The 18231-nt window shown below is 32.7% G+C and overlaps 1 protein-coding gene across 1 annotated transcript; it reads left to right on the plus strand.

The window, feature by feature from the left end:
• Positions 1 to 8029: 8029 nt before the first annotated feature.
• LOC122308900 lies at positions 8030 to 11709 on the plus strand. Its single transcript, XM_043122177.1, has 2 exons — positions 8030 to 8450; positions 11339 to 11709. Exons 1-2 carry the CDS (start codon positions 8147 to 8149, stop codon positions 11389 to 11391), a joined length of 357 nt encoding a protein of 118 aa, XP_042978111.1. The 5' UTR covers positions 8030 to 8146; the 3' UTR covers positions 11392 to 11709.
• The last annotated feature ends 6522 nt before the right edge of the window (positions 11710 to 18231 follow it).

Raw genomic sequence — 18231 nt, forward strand, 5'->3', positions numbered from 1 at the left:
AGTATCATTTTACTAAAAAAATGATGAGAATGAATAGTGAGAGTATCATTTTACTAAAAAAAAAAATAATAAGAACAAAAGTATAAAGGAAAAAATAAAGAAAGAAAACTACGGATAAAGAGAGAAGAAATGAGACCTCTGACACATCGCCTCAGCTAATGCTACCACCATCGCCATTGGCTTTCAAATTCAAACTAGGATATGAGGACAATGAAGCAATAGTAGAATCAAAATCCTAACTATATGAGAGTGATCTAGAGTATTGTCGATTCATTTGCATAGTTTGGATTCATAAATATTATCCATTGGGTGATGTTGATTTGGATACAAACATAACTTCCTCAAAAAGATTAATTTTAAAATTTCATCACATGGATTTACATCTCCTCATTTGAAAGCTAGAGGATTTCACCTACTCATACCCTTTACAAAAAGCTTAGGCGCTTTTCTTAACCTGGGCAAACTTCATAATGTCAATGAACTCTGGCTTAAGAGAAGCTCCACAACCAAAAAGCCATTAATATCGGGTTGAGAAGCTAATTCCTTGCAATTTGCACCATTCACGAAACCTACGTAAAAAATGCGGCTTGTTGTAGCAACTTTAGGGCTAATATTTGTTTCAAAGATGGCAGGCCTAAAAGGAATTTATTGGCATTGTCTTTTGTTGATTTTTTTGTTCGTCAATGTTTAGGAGAAAGCCAACCAGACGATGAATGCTATGAGGTAGAAGGTGACGCGATAAAGGAGACGACCCATGAAACGGCAGAGAGAGAGAAGTTTTATTACATGACACGGGTTAGAGCGCTCTCAATAATTATTTCGTTATATTTTTCAAAATATATTATTAAAACTCATTTTTTCTATTTTATATACTGACCTTTATAATACGCTATATATTAACTTATATATTTTTTTCCATATCATTTAAATATTATATTTTTTAATATTTTTTATTCATTTTAAATATTTTCTCTAATTATCAATAATATTTTTATATCTTTTAATATTTATAATATCCTCCTATATAAAATCTCATGTCATTATGTTTTATTTTAAATCAAACTAAAATTGACATTGATTCAAAATATAATAAAAAAAATAGAAAAAAATTATGTCATATTTTAAATTATTTATTAAAAAAAATGATCCCTTTAGATATGAAAGTCTTAAAAATTATGTCATTCCATACAAAATCTGGAAATGATATGACAAAAAGTTTATGTGTTGCACTTAAAAAAAATAAAATAAAGGGATTAAATAATTTGGAGGAGAGAGAAATAATTAAAAATGTTTTACATATATGAATAGTAATCTATAAATATAGAAGGATTATTATACTACTTGAAAAATAAAGATGATTTTGTTATAAAACTATCTAAAGGAGAGAGAGAGAGAGAGATAGAACTCAGAGAAGTTATGAAACTTATGAATTTATTAAAGAATTCAACGATATATATAGGCGTACAAAGGGAACTATGCAAGTTACTATGCAGTACTATGCTGGCACTGTGTATATGTACTATGCCAGTTACTATGCAGTACTATGCTGGCACTATATACTGTGCGATGTCGGCCATTTACTATGCCAGTTACTATGCAGTACTATGCTGGCACTATGCGCACTGTGCGATGTCGGCCATTTACTATGCCAGTTACTATGCAGTACTATGCTGGCACTATGCACACTGTGCGATGTCGGCCATTTACTATGCCAGTTACTATGCAGTACTATGCTGGCACTATGCACTATGCATTTGACGGCTAGCTCAAGGTGGTCATACAATTTTACAATGTTATTTTACAACACTCCCCCTTTGGATGACCACATATAATGAATATGCCTCGTTAAAACCTTGCCAAGGAAAAACCCTGTGGGAAAAAAACCAATGGCGAAGGAAAAAGAGTACAATATTCATGTGTACTGTAAAATGCTTTAAGATTGCCTCATTAAAACCTTGCGAAGGAAAACCCAGTGGGATAAAACCTTAGCGAAGGAAAAAGAGTACAATCAGCATAAGTCTTCAAGACGTTACTCCCCCTGAAAAGTGCATGATAAAAGGTCTTCAAGTCTCCGCATTCCAATGTTCTGCACAATCTTCTTAAATGTTGCAGTTGGTAATGCTTTTGTGAATAAATCTGCCAGATTATCACTTGATCGTATCTGCTTGACTTTAATTTCACCTTTTTCTTGAAGTTCATGAGTATAAAAGAATTTAGGTGAAATATGTTTGGTTCTATCACCTTTGATATATCCTCCTCTAATTTGAGCAATACAAGCATCATTATCTTCGTATAAAGTTGTTGGACTATCATTAATCACTGGAAGACCACACTTTTCTTGAATATGTTGGATCATTGATCTTAGCCAAATGCATTCTCGACTTGTTTCATGAATTGCAATGATCTCTGAGTGATTTGAAGATGTAGCAGATAGTGTTTGTTTGACAGATCTCCATGATATAGCAGAATTTCCATAAGTAAATACATATCCAGTCTGAGATCTACCTCTGTGTAGATCTAAAAGATAACCTGTATCTGCATATCCAACTAATTGTGGACTTGAACCATATTGATAAAATAATCCCATATCAACCGTACCTCGAAGGTATCGAAGGATATGTTTAATGTCATTCCAATGTCTTCGAGTTGGTGCGGAACTATATCTTGCAAGTAAATTAACTGAAAATGCAATATCAGGCCGAGTGCAATTTGCAAGATACATCAGGGCTCCAATTGCACTGAGATAAGGTATTTCAGAACCAAGAATTTCTTCATTGTCTTCACAAGGACGAAATGGATCCTTTTGCACATCAAGTGATCGAACAACCATTGGAGTACTCAGTGGATGAGCTTTGTCCATATAAAAGTGTTTCAAGACTTTCTCTGTATAATTTGACTGATGAATGAGAATTCCATTTGGCAAATGCTCGAGCTGCAGGCCGAGACAAAATTTCGTTTTGCCAAGATCTTTCATTTCAAATTCATTCTTTAAATATGTAGCAATTCTTCTGATCTCTTCAGGAGTTCCAACAAGATTTAGATCATCAACATAAACCGCAATAATAACAAATCCGGAGTTTGATTTCTTAATAAAAACACATGGGCATATTGGATTATTCTCAAATCCTTCTTTCAATAGATATTCGCTAAGGCGTTTATACCACATGCGTCCGGATTGTTTTAACCCATATAAAGATCTTTGAAGTTTAATAGAATACATACTTCTGGATGTACTCAGATTAGAAGCTTCAGGCATTTTATATCCTTCAGGGATTTTCATATATATGTCATGATCTAATGATTCATATAAATATGCGGTGACCACATCCATCAACTGCATATCCAATCTTTTTATAACTGTCAAACTAATCAAATATCTGAATGTGATTGCATCCATAACAGGAGAGTATGTTTCCTCATAATCAATCCCCGGTTTCTGCAGGAAACCTTGTGCAACAAGTCGTGCTTTATATCGCACAATTTCATTACTTTCATTACGTTTACGTATAAATACCCATTTATATCCAACGGGCATTACACCCTTTGGTGTTTGTATAATTGGTCCAAAGACCTCTCGCTTTGCTAGCGAGTTTAATTCAGCTTCAATAGCTGATTTCCATTTTGGCCAGTCATCTCTACGTCGACATTCTTCGACAGTTCTTGGCTCAATTTCTTCATTACTTCTGGTAATGTCAAGAGCCATTTTATATGAAAATATGTTGTCGACAACAGTTTTATTTCTATTCAAAATTTCTCCTGTATTCATGAAATGTATCGAGATCTCGTTATTTTCAGGTACCTGTCCCTCTTCAAGGGAAGACATTTCATGAAATACCTCTTCAGGAGGTTCTTTCTCAGGAGATTTACTCTCTTCATGAGCATCAATTACTCTTATGGCCTGTGTTGGTATGGACTCTTCAGGAGTACCAAATTCATTTTGTATTTTCCTCTTCCGAGAAATTTTGTCCTTAGCACCAATAGGCCGTCCACGCTTCAGGCGTATCTTAGACTCGCCTATTGCTATTTTGGCAACTTGTCCTTCAGGGACTGCAATCCTTGCTGGAACATTAACAGCAGGAATATATGATTTTACCACACCTTTAGTGTCAGTAAATGCATCCGGTAATTGGTTTGCAACACTTTGCAAATGAATAATCTTTTGAACCTCTAGATTACATTCTTTTGTACGAAGATCAAATTGGGAAAGAGCTTTATTTTCCCAAGTAATTTCTTGTCGTGCTTCAGGCACCGACTTCTCATTACACAATGTTTGTCGTGCTTCAGGCACTGACTTCTCATTACCCATTGTTGGAAAAATGGATTCGTCAAAATGACAATCCTCAAAACGTGCCTTAAACATATCCCCTGTAAGAGGCTCAAGGTATCTGATAATAGATGGAGAATCAAACCCAACATATATCCCAAGTCTACGTTGAGGGCCCATCTTTGTACGTTGTGGAGGTGCAATTGGAACATATACAGTACATCCAAAAGTACGAAGATGAGAAATATTTGGTTGCTGACCAAATGCAAGCTGTAATGGTGAATATTTGTGATATGCTGATGGTCTAACTCGAATTAATGATGCTGCATGAATTATAGCATGTCCCCAAGCAGAAATAGGAAGATTTGATTTCATGAGTAAAGGTCTAGCGATTAGCTGAAGCCTTTTAATCAATGATTCAGCTAAACCATTTTGAGTATGTGTGTGAGCAACTGGATGTTCAACATCTATTCCTATTGACATGCAATAATTATCAAAAACTTGAGATGTAAATTCTCCTGCATTATCCAATCGAATAGTTTTAATTGGATAGTCAGGGAATTGTGCTCGTAGCTTAATTATTTGTGCAAGAAGTTTAGCAAATGCAGCATTTCTAGTGGAAAGTAAACAAACATGTGACCATCGACTTGATGCATCAATTAAAACCATAAAATATCTGAACGGTCCACTTGATGGTTGAATAGGCCCACATATATCTCCATGAATCCTTTGTAAAAAAGATGGAGATTCAAAACCAACCTTTGAGATAGATGGTTTGATAATCAATTTACCTTGAGAACATGCAGAGCATGGATATTCATTGGGTAAGATAATCTTCTGATTCTTTAGGGGATGCCCATACGAATTATCAATTATTCGTCTCATCATTATTGATCCCGGATGTCCAAGGCGATCATGCCAAGTCATAAATATTTTGGGATCAATGCACTTCTGGTGCATTACAACATGTGATTCAATTGTTCTCATTTTTGTATAATACAATCCAGATGAGAGGGCAGGCAGTTTTTCTAATACGAGCTTCTGGCTCGAAATTATTTTAGTAATGAGAAGATGCTCTTTATCGTCTTCGTTAATGGTTTCAATATGACAACCATTACGACGTATATCTTTAAAACTTAATAAATTTCTTCTGGATTGTGAAGAAAATATAGCATCATCAATGCAAAATTTGGTGCCATTAGGCAACACAATATAAGCTCTTCCGGAGCCTTCAATTAGATTCGATGAACCGGAGATGGTATGAACATAGGCTTTACTCAATGTTAAATTTTGAAAATATTTTTTATCCTTAAGAATTGTGTGAGTTGTAGCACTGTCAACCAGACATACATCTTTATTATTCATCTCGGAGATAGAAAGTTCATCAATAAGACTCACGATTCTACAAAATATATAAAACTTTCATTACTAAAAAAACATTACAGAATAAAAATATTTTACAATAATATAAAGGAAATACATTAATTAAAAAGGAACACTTCCATGATCAACTCTACCACTAGAATCCTCAAAAAAATCAGAAACATCAAGACTTGTAATATCTTCTCCATCTATAGAATTTAAAGCATATGATGGTTCAGCAAAATTTGTTTCAAATTTCTTTGTTTTTTCTTTTATGGAAGATTGGTATAAGTCAACCAAGTGTTTAGCTGTACGACAGGTACGAGACCAATGTCCAGTCATACCACATCTATGGCATTCATCTTCATATTTCTTTACAAATTTATTTTGAGGACCTTTGCCCTTTTCTGAGTTGAACCACTTCTGGTGGTACGGTGTATATCTATTATTTTCCCTTTTAGTGTGGTCACTTCTAGGACCTCCACTTCTATAGTTTTTCTTACCACGTCCACGCCCTCTTTTTCTTTGAAAAGATGCACCATTCGCTTCTGGGAATGATGTAAATCTAGTACCATTCACTTCAGGGAATGATATAGAACCAGTAGGACGTGACTGGTGATTTCTTAATAAAAGCTCATTATTTTGCTCAGCTAATAAAAGACAAGATATAAGTTCAGAATATTTCTTGAACTTTCGCTCTCGATACTGCTGCTGCAGGAGCACATTCGAGGCATGAAAAGTAGTATATGTCTTCTCTAACAAGTCATCATCAGTGACTTTTTCACCACATAATTTCAATAGCGAGCTAATTTTAAAGAGTGCAGAGTTATACTCACTAACACTCTTGAAATCTTGCAACCTCAGGTGCATCCAATCATGACGAGCTTTTGGGAGGATTACAGTTTTCTGGTGTTCATATCTCTCCCTTAAATCATTCCACAAAATAAGTGGATCTTTCACCGTTAGATACTCAGTTTTTAATTCTTCACGAAGATGGTGCCGAAGGAAAATCATTGCCTTAGCATGGTCCTGCAGGGACCCTTGATTTCCTTCTTTAATTGTATCTCTCAGGTTCATTGCATCCAGATGGATCTCAGCATCAAGAATCCAAGATAAATAATTTTTCCCAGAAATGTCAAGAGCAACGAATTCCAATTTTGTAAGATTTGACATTTTCTACATATATAAATCAAGAACATAAGTATATTTAATATTTCATATTCATTTTGAAAACTATAAAAAAAATATATTGAAAGACTTACTTGAAGTAGAGGACTATTAGCTTCAAGATCGTCAGAACTCTCGTGCTGATAACGTGTTATAAAACTATCTAAAGGAGAGAGAGAGAGAGAGAGAGAGAGAGAGAGAGAGAGATAGAACTCAGAGAAGTTATGAAACTTATGAATTTATTAAAGAATTCAACGATATATATAGGCGTACAAAGGGAACTATGCAAGTTACTATGCAGTACTATACTGGCACTGTGTATATGTACTATGCCAGTTACTATGCAGTACTATGCTGGCACTATATACTGTGCGATGTCGGCTATTTACTATGTCAGTTACTATGCAGTACTATGCTGGCACTATGCGTACTGTGCGATGTCGGCCATTTACTATGCAGTACTATGCTGGCACTATGCACACTGTGCGATGTCGGCCATTTACTATGCCAGTTACTATGCAGTACTATGCTGGTACTATGCACTGTGCATTTGACGGCTAGCTCAAGGTGGTCATACAATTTTACAATGTTATTTTACAACAGATTTACAATATTCATTGAATCTTTATTTTGATAAACTTTTTTCATATTTAAAAAAAAAAAAGTTCTATTTTAAAACATTCATTGGGAGTGCTCTTACAGAACGTTAGGCACTTGCAAGAAGTATTTTTCTATTTTTATATCTTTTAATAATATTAAGTGTAATTTTTAGTAAACATTTAAGTAATTTTTATTAACAAACGGACATCTTCTCAGCGTGACGTACGATTTCAATTTCTTAATAATTATATAATTTTAGTTCTTTTTAATTTTGAATTTAATTATATATTTCAATTCTATACTAATTTTTTAAAATTTAATTGTTACAAAATATTTCTGTTAGAAAAAGTGATTTTTGACACAAATTTATATTATTCTTAAAAAAATTATAATTTTTAAAATATTATCATACCTGAAAAAATATAATTTACATTTTTAGTTAAAATATTTGTTAGAGAGTAATAGTTTTTTTTTAAAAAAAAAAGGTCAGAGTAAGTAATTAAAATTATAAAGGAAAGTGAGAAAAAAATAATAAAAAAAAATTATTTCAGTAGAATAAGAAAAAAATAGGGACTGACGTATAAGAAATTTTAAAAAGATGAGTAATAAAAAAGGAAAAATATGATTTTTAACTAAAAGAAAAAAATTGTTGGATGTGAATGCTTTTGGCTCTAGCTGTGCGAAATGTAAACTTCTTTCAAACGGAGCAGGCAAGGGAGCTGAAATCCCTCGCAAAAGCGAAGAAGCAACAAAATGGAGTTTGCGAACAAATTGGTGAACGCGGCGGTGAAAGCGGCGAACAACAACACGGTGATAAACGTATGTTTGGTGGGGTTTTTCGCGGCGTTGAGCGTCAGATCGGTGAGCCAGCAGAGGGACATCGAAGCCCTGGAGGCGCACAAGGACTCGCTTGCTCAGTCCAACAAGGCAATGAAAAGGGCCATGTGGGAGTGGAAGCAACAGCTTTTCGCTGAAGCATCCTCCAATGACTCTCCCTCGGTTCCACTCTCCAGGCTCAAAGCCATCTACGGCGAAGCCCCTGTTTCTCCCCAAATTGGTACCCTTCCCCCTCTCTTCCCCCTCTATCCCTTTCTCATTTTTCTTTATGGATAATGTGTATGTATATCCAAGTATGCTTAAGTGTTTTCTTTATGCTTAAACCATATGAAAGGTTTATGAAAAATAATATCAATTGTTGGGAAATAGGTATGTTTCTCGTGTCCCAAAAAAGTCCTTAACTGTGTAGGTGCAAACGCTGAGCTCTATATGAGAATGGCGTTGAAAGTATTTTTCCTAACGAAACTAAGATGGACCCCTCCGGGCAATTATGCCTAGATGGTTTTATATGACAAGCTATGTTTTACGAAGACAAATAGTCCCAGAAAAATAGAGGACAAAGATCTTTCTATACTTTTGTGACATAATCACACATGACAGTGTGGGAAAAGATCTGTGTTGAAGAAGGTCTTCTCTGGTGATGACAATCTTATTGCTACAAATTTTAGGGTATTTTTATTTTTTATTTTTTATTTTTTGATTGGCACTGGGTGTTCGGAACAGCGTCCCGACTAATCCCAGGGATGAAGGCCTTTTTATTCTCTAAGAGTGATTGAATACGTATGAATCTAGAACTACTGTTCGGTTGGCTTATCACGACTTAACAGAAATTTGCCCCTAAGGTTTGCCTCTTGATCAAGGGACAGTTTGGATTGGAGTGATATAAGGAGGTGAGTGGGATGGTAGATTTGTGCTTGCTTGGTGGAGGGAAGATAACCTTGATTCGCACATGCTTGGCATATAAGAGGTATGCTATCCCATTTAAGTAGAAGGATTGGAGATTAGGAGACTTCCTATTCTCGTCTTTGGCTGGATGATGTAATGAGGAAGTATATGGTATGGCATAGATTGGGTCAATGATGTCGTGTGAAGGAGGGATCGTCACGGGATTGGTTTATGGAGTATTAGGTGTAAGTGTTGAGAATTCTGAAAATGAGTTGCTGCTGATTTTTAGTGATGTTCAACAAGTTTGGTACCAGCATGAGGTTTAGCAAGGCAGTGAAGGACTGTTAATTGGAATCTTTTGGTTTATTTTCTAAATGTCAGTAGGAGATTATGTCTTCCCAAGGTTCTAATCAGCAGTGTGGAGCATGATTTTCTGATATTGTAGGCACAAGTCATTGGCATGCATGACATGCTGAGTTTTTTTTTTCATATTGTCCCTTTTGGGATTAGATGGGGTTATGCCTAGGATGGTGGTTGAGATGTTTTATTTTGGTAGAGGATGGACCGACCAAAAAATTGTGGTAGAGGATGGGTTCCGGAAGTATTGCTGTGGGGTATGTTGCAGTGCTGTTTCATTATGTGTTCTATGATCAATTTGGAGGGAATGCAAGGCATAGACGTCGAGTGGTGCTGAGCTCTTTCCATTTGATTTGAACCTTTTTGGTTTTGAGGTTGCTTTGTAAAGCTTGTGGTGGCAGCCAACCATTTTGCTTTCTTATATTTTTTTGAGTTCTTCAAACTTTCAAATTTTAGGAATTGTTAATTTTCATTGTCTATTTAATAGTGTGGTGCTGTAACTACTGTATATTGCCGTGAAATTTGGAAGGATACAGTGGTCCATTTATTTATTTTTATTTGCACTGGGTGTCTGGAACAACATCCCGACTAATCCCAAAGGTGCACAGGCCCTCAGCAATGAGTTCCCACAAGTTTACCTCAGGTAATTCAAGGGAAAAATCTCCCAGATTGATGCCCCCAGAGATTGTTTGTATCCAGTGAAATTTGAACCTTGGATCTTGGAGGGGAGTATACCACCAAAACCAAGGCCTTTACCACTTGAGCCAACCCGTAGGGGTCCATTTATATAACCACTTTATGGATCGTTTGAATATGTATGATCCATAAAGTTCTGATCAGCAGTGTCAAGCAAGATCTTCTGATATTGAACGCACAAGTCATTGGCAAGACGGTGGATTATGTTTTTTGTTGCATGACTTGCTGAGCTTTTTTCATGTTCTTCCTTTTGGGATTAGATGGGGTTATGCCCAAGACGTTGGTTGAGATGTTTTATTGTGGTAGAGGATGGATTCAGGTAGGAGTGGACAGCAAGGCCCCGCCCCCAGTCTGCCAGATGGTGGCGTGGCCACCCATCCCGCATTCCCCCCCCCCCCCCCCCTTTCCCCTTTTTATATTTTTACACTTATAAATAATTTATATTTATTTATTTTTTACAAAGTGTATATATATAAATATATATCAAAATGAAAGAAGGAAAATCAAAAGCATGTTGCATGGGTGCTTTCTTTTTCCCTTTTGGGGAACCTTTTGTGGAAGGCATTGGCTTGTACGGGCCTGGATTTGAAAGAAAGTCCCCACCCCTTAATTCAGTACTGCTCCCAGCGGTGCATTCAAGCTGTCTACCTTTTTGGCATCTGAACCCTTCACCAGAGCCAGTTTTTTGTATGCACATCTTGTACTTTAACAATATAGGACGCACAAAATCTGTGTCTTTGCCTTTAGCTTCTTTCATTAATCATTACTATGTGTCTTTCTGGAGTCACACATTGCTTAAGTAAGACTCTTATATGGCCTTGGAGTCTTATATAATGGTTGGCCTAGGAGTTCAATGCAATGTAGAATATTGTGAATAAATCTAAAACTCTTGTGAACAAGTCTAATAAATTTAAAAATTGATAACATAGTTTTTATGTTATTCGTTTTTAAATTATTGTTATATATATAATTATTTGCTTTTTCATATGTTTTTGAGTTCTTCGAGCTTTAAAACTTTAGGAATTGTTAATTGTTATTGTCTATTTAATGGTGATGCACTGTAACTATTGTATATTGTCATGAAATTTGGAAGGATACGATGGTCCATTTACACAACCACTTTATGGATCATTTGCCTTATAACTGCGTGTACTTTTATGGATGTTCCAGGGGATGCAATTACGGAAGATGCAAGCTCATCTGCCTCGAAATTTGTAGTCTGAATTAGTCATATTTGCCAATTCTGATGCAAGAAATTCAGGCACATTGGATCCTTGACAGGCGAAACTATACCCGGAACTAGGAAGATGAAAAGTCAATTGGATTTGTATTATTACACTTTAATGTTATTCCTAGTTCAAAAATTACCCCAAAAAATATTGGATTGGTTCTATAAAGTCCATTTGGGAGGACGGCAAAATAATCAAGCCTCTGGGTTTTGTGCTTTTTGTAAACCTCATTTTGTTATAGAGTTGATGTGAAAAGTCATGTGTATTGTTGTTGTTGCTGCGGTTATTATTATTATTATTATTGGTAAGCTACATGCACATCCAATAGCTCTTCTAAGTCAGTCATTTAAGTTGGAGCATTTTGGCAATCATATCCACTCTACAAAAGAAAATTCTAAACATGGACACTTCGAAACGAGAAGCACACCATGGCAAGCTCCTGAATTTACAATGCTTTCCTACGTTAGGTGGGCTTCGTGTCTGGTGCAGCCTCACCTTGAACTGTGGTACAACTTTCTGGATGTCCCGAATCGGGTTGTGTGAGAAGAGAGAGAAAGCTGGAAGGAGAACAATAATGACAGAGGAGCAAAAAAAAAGTGAGAGAGGGAGAGGAGCCAAGCTTCTCCACTCTCCCAGACGATTTTGGTTTTGGAGAAGGACTTGGGCATTGTGAATGGGGGAGACGTTTAGAGAAAATGACGGACTCTTTAGCCATCTATTAATTTCATAATGTGGGATTTTTTATATGGCCTATTTAATTAAATTGGTCAAATCTTTCTATCCAAATTTATAAATTTCTGTCGAAATTAAATCATGTTACAAGTTATGATAAAAATTATCAACTCCTAATATTGTTGTTGGTGTTAGGGTTGTGTCAAATCCAGTAAACCTTAATCCAACATAATTAATTAAAATGAATTGTCAAGATTTTTTAGATCAGATGGTGTACGGTCCAGTCTCTAAATAGGAGAATCAGGTTCAAACTCCCATCCTACCCCTGTATCAGAAAAAAAATAAAATAAAATGAGGTAGACCTCTCAACCCAAATATGTTAATTTTGTGTTAAAATAGTGTAAAAAATCATCAACCCATGAAATCAATTCATTTAATGTTTCATTCACTTTTGCAAAGATTAGAGCAAAGACGAAGTCGTTTTCCCTTATAAATTCAGAGGATAAAATTCAATAAGCCATCCACTTAGACTGTGATGTTTGTTCTTCTTCCACTTATGCGATCAACCTCGCGTTGATTATTCAATGAAAATCTCAAAAAGTTATTTATAGTGGTGATCCATGGTTTGATGTGCAATGTGGCCTAAACTTACGTTCCAAGATAAGTGCTCTATGTGTTTAAAAAGCACTTCATCTTTTTGGGGAATACTCAAAAATATTAAGCCCAAAATTATAAAAAGCCAAGACCTTGTCGTTTTGTTTCATTAAGCCCATATTAGCATTGGTAATACAAATCAATACTTTAGGAGTTACAAAGAATATTGACCCTAATTTGCTGACATGCAAACATTATAACCATTTTATTGAGCTAACTATGCACAATTTGCCTATATATATGATCAGTACCTCCACCCCCAGAAGGGAATTGTACCAGGTGCTCAGTTTTAATGCTAGTTTAGTCACTTTAGTGAGCCATAAGAAAAGGAATGTATGGTTTTATGAATTGGATTGGTGACATTTGGAAGTCACTATAAAGGAAGAAACAGCACAGAATTATTATAATAATAATAATAATAATAATAATAATAATAAAAGAGACTAAAATGCATTATAAAAACCATTTAGTGTGCTTTCAAATGTTCTCATGGTTTCTTGGTTTTGGTTTTTGGTCGGCTGAAGTCATGTGAATAAGACAGTTTTGTTTTGTTTTCTTTGTTTTTTCGAACTTGCCAGAATTGTTTTCATTATAAGAGAACGAGGAATAAAGTGAGTCTCTTATGTTATATTAATTATCAAGTAATGTTAGATATAATTTTAAAATATGCAAATCGTAAAATTTTTCACTCGGAGGCATCCTATACTACTTTCAAGGAGTAATGGTATGTATATATCGTCCCTCGGCTAATAGGAGCCGGTCGCAATTTTGCCACTTTCTTCTTGCATATAAGCCAATCAATTGAAGGCAAAGTTGCAAAGTTATGAAGTTGGAGTTTTTGGCTCAGGTATGTGTTCCCCGTCCCCTGGCCAATCAGAGCTGTTTATAATTTTATCACTTTGCTCTTGCATATAAGCCAACCAATAGAGGGTAAAGTTATAAAATTATGAGGCTGGGATTTTTCCCTCGTACACTTTCCATTCTACTTCGAGAGTCACGTTTCATCAGTCAAAAGTGAAGAATTTATGCGATTCGAATGATGGGAATGTGTCATACGAGTCCAACTCCGGGAAAAGATAATGTTATTTACTTTTTATGCGATCTCTTATGATCAATTACTTTTGTAACTGATCCTAGTTGATTTATTACTTGTTTTGAATCTATTTTATGACACTTAGTCTCATTTGGTTACATAATTTAGATGAGATATTTTATTAAAAATTAAATAAAATATTATTATAATATAATTTTTAATATTAATTTTATTTTAAAATTTATAAAAATTAAATTTCTTATTATATTTTATATATGAATTAAATAAAATTATAATAATAAAATAAAATAATTTAAATTTAGATAAACAAACTAGACCTAATTTGTGTCAATCTCTCTCAATCTGAAAAGAAATCTTAAAAAAATCTGAATGAATGCATAAACCTTAAGTCAAGACAAAGTGACACGGCAATTGAACATGCAGGCTTCAAGATTTTTGCATCATTTTCGCAATCCCATTTCAAATTTCAATGTACAGCTTCGTTTGCTGTCCACTACTATAGTCAACCTTCTCTTTATTTATTATTCCCTAGGGTAATTAATGACTATAAATAAGATACCAAATGCCTTTAATAAAGGACCGTGCTACATTTACAGAGATACCGAAAATCTCTATCCATCAGTGTAAAGTTTTTTTTTTTTTTTTTCATTTTTTTCACCATTTTTTAAAACTATTTAAATATTTTAAAAAAATAAAAAAATCATATATTCATTTAAAAACACTTACTTAATAGTTAAGTAAAATAAAAATAAAAATAAAAACATTTGGATAGAAATTTTCGGTGAAAAATTTTATGTAAAAATAGTATTTTCCTTTAATAAAACCAACACACAAGGATCTTAATTAGTTGCATTTTAGTCTTGAAGATTATAAAATAAGTAGCAAAACTTTAGAGCTAGAATGAGAAAGAAATACACATAGGATATAGGAATGAAATTCTCAAATAGCATTAAATGCTTTATAAATAGCATTAAATGCTTTATATACTTGTAAAACCCACTTCGAGTGTATAGGGGTCTAAAAAAATATTGTAAAACCGGTAAATTGAATCGGATCGGATTAAATTGGTGGGATTAGTCCGGTTTCGAGTTTAATTCGGTCTGATATCAGTTTTATTTTTCTTAAAATCGGTCAAAATCGGTCCGGCTTCAATTTTTTTTTTTTTAAAACCAGACCGGACTGGTTTATATATATTTTATTTTTTTTATATTGTATATAATATTTATATATAATATATAACTATATATAAAATAGTTTTATATTATATGATAAATTACTAATTAATATAATATTAAATTTTAAAATATTATATCATTTTGTTTATTGTATTAATAGTTATACTAATACTATATCAATATATATTATAATATATTATCACTATAGTATTATATACTATAATATACCATATTTTATATATATTACATAATATATAATACATTAAAATTAGTAAAACCAGGCCAAATCGGATTGAAATTTGATAAAATCAGAATACCGGTTTAGGAGGATAATTAGTGCGTAATTAGTTTTGAAAAATACAAAACCGCTGCACACCAATTTAATCTTAAATTTTATCCAAAATCAAACCGGACTGGACCGATTACACCCTTATATGTATATATCTTTATAACGTTATATCTTGGAGTTCGCGTAGAAATTTCAAGAATCCAAATCTTTATCTTATGTGTAAATTATCTATTTTTTAAAAATCAAAATAAAAGAAAGGACATGAAATTTCATGAAAATAAAATAATATGAGAAAAGGGAGTAATGGCCCTACAAAGCAAGGCTCGAAAACAGTTTGATTAAGTTGATTCAAATTAAATTGATTAGAAATCTCGTAGATTTTAGTGAAATTTTTTAATCATTCATTAAACTTCTTCAATCAATCGATTTAGGAAGATTCAAACTGATTTTAGTCAATTTTAGACCAATTTCAACTCATTTATCATTATATTCAATAAAAATCGTAGAAGAATTAAAAGATAAAATACGTACTCTTTATTTTCTTTAGTTGAATAAAAAAAATTAAGAGATGAATGAGTATTTTATATTAAATTTATGGTTGTGTATAATAGTACATTTGCACGTGCTTATAACTTAATAGTTTTTATCTTCTTTGTATACGAGAAATTAATTTATGTATTTAATCTCAACGGTCAACATTTTTTTATTATATGTTTGTTGATACTATTTAGAATCATATAATATTTTTATTGAAATTAGTGAATGAATTTATATTTTATTATTTTTGAAACACAATATTAAATATTTGAATTGTATTATATATTTTAATATTTTTTTATTAATATCGATTATATTTAAAATTGACATGAATAGTCCGATTCATCTAATCGCGTTCCTTATCCGGTTTTAAACCCAATTCCCATTTTTCAAAGAGAAATACTTTTTGCAGTTGGCAGATGCAGTCGGCGTGCAGTCGGCTGTAAAAAAAAAATTAATACGGGACCTACATGAAAAAAAAAATTATTTTTATAACTTTTTATAATTCATGTAGGTCCCCTTGAATATAAAAAAATTTTTTTATAATTTTTTTTTATTCATTCCGTACAGCCGACTGCATGCCGACTGTATCTGACGATTGTATGTAGCAAAGCCCTTTTTCAAACCTTGCTACAAAGATTCGATTATAGTGTAGAAAATTAAAAGAAAGATGCATATCTAGACTCATGTTCTTAGTGAAGTCAGGGCGGAGACCATCGATACATGCAATTTGCATATATTTTATGTATATAGTGGATTATCCACTCAATTTGAAGTGCATTCACGAAAGGAAACGTTGCAATTAACTGCTTTTTTTCCATCGATGCATGAAAACCTCCATACCATTTTCTTCTAGCTCTTCAATTAAGGAAAGGACGAGATTAACTACATAATTTGGACGCCAAGAATCCAAATTTGTAACGATTAATATTAGATATAGTTATAAGTTATATAAGTGTCGCGTATCTCTTTTAAAAAAGAAAGTATATATTATTAAAAAATTAATTTTTTTTATAAATTTTATATTTATTCATTTTTAACAAATAAATGAATATCATTTCTCCACCTCCAAAGTCGCTCAAAGACATTATCAACATGTAAAGTCTACGCGTTGTTGACTCTTAAAAGTTAACCAGAGCTGTCCTTTTTACGTGCGTAGTTAATGCGTAAGGTAATCTATAGGGTTTATGACATTATGGACAACTTAAGATGGCCGGTATCATGGAAAAGGACGTTTTTGGCATATGCTTGCTTTTAGAAACATGCACATCATTTTTTACAATTGGAATAATACTTTCCATGATGGTTTTTGTTGAATTATTTTAAATATTTGAAATAAATTTTATTTTTTAAAATTTTCCTTCAGTGTAATTTTTTTGTTAGTCCCACGTTATAAAGATAATCAAATTTTTAGTAGTTTATAAGTGAATAAATTTTACAATATATAAAATAGAATATAAAGATAGACACATAATAGTAGTGTCACCCAGTACAAAACATTGACCACATGCGCTAGACGTATTGACGCTCTAGAAATATTTAGCATTTTGCAAGTGACAAACTTATTTTAATTCAACGATATGATGCATCTCTTGAGTTTTTTACAGTTATTTATTGACAAACGAAATATTGTATTTGTTACTACTATTTACATTAGTTCGTTCTAAGATTAGTGTTCATAATTTACAATTTGCACACTATATAAATAATGTTGTATCTTGAAGACATAATTGCCAGACTCTCTTTTGCATAGCTTAATTTTTGAGTGAAATGTAATATTTGTCTAAGAGATAGATTTACAATGGCCTCACTTTTTGCATATTTCCATTTTTGTTTTCTCTTTAATTTGTAACATTTTTGTCCATTCAAAAATTGTGTTAACTTGGCCCAACCTTAATACATTTGATTTTTTTATTTGTTATTTTTACTTTTTCCTTAACAAGTATGTGGTGTAAGGATGATGAGTAGAAGAACTCAATTAATTTAGTAACAATAAAAATAAAATAAAAAATAAGTATAGAATGTGGTGTGTTGAATGATGAATAGCAAAACTCTAATTTAATACAAATAAATGAAAACCATAAAATTAGGACATAAAATATATGTACATTTTCGTAAAACTTATAGTCTATAATGAGAGATAATACAGATAAAATAATAATATACAGTCATGTATTTATCTCTAATTTATTTTAGACTCTGAAATTTGAATAAAAATTCTAAGAGATTTTTGTGGCATCTAAATAATGGAACAAATTTATAAAAAAGTAAAGTAAAAAGAGAAGAGGAATACTTTTGCCATAAAACATCTCACAAATTTATATGATTTAATATAATGTATTAAATTATAAATTTTAAAAAATAAATTTATTTTTATTATAAAATAAATTTATTAATCATATAAAATTGTATCAACTTATAAATTTATTATTATAAGATTTTTTTAATGGCGT

The sequence above is a fragment of the Carya illinoinensis genome, chromosome 5 (genome assembly GCF_018687715.1).
Source record: "Carya illinoinensis cultivar Pawnee chromosome 5, C.illinoinensisPawnee_v1, whole genome shotgun sequence".
Taxonomy (NCBI): domain Eukaryota; kingdom Viridiplantae; phylum Streptophyta; class Magnoliopsida; order Fagales; family Juglandaceae; genus Carya; species Carya illinoinensis.

Coding starts and splice junctions, on each gene's coding strand:
- LOC122308900 (XM_043122177.1), top strand. CDS start 8,147: ATGGAGTTTGCGAACAAATTGGTGAACGCGGCGGTGAAAGCGGCGAAC. Junction 8,451..11,338: donor CCCTGTTTCTCCCCAAATTG/GTACCCTTCCCC, acceptor TGGATGTTCCAG/GGGATGCAATTACGGAAGAT.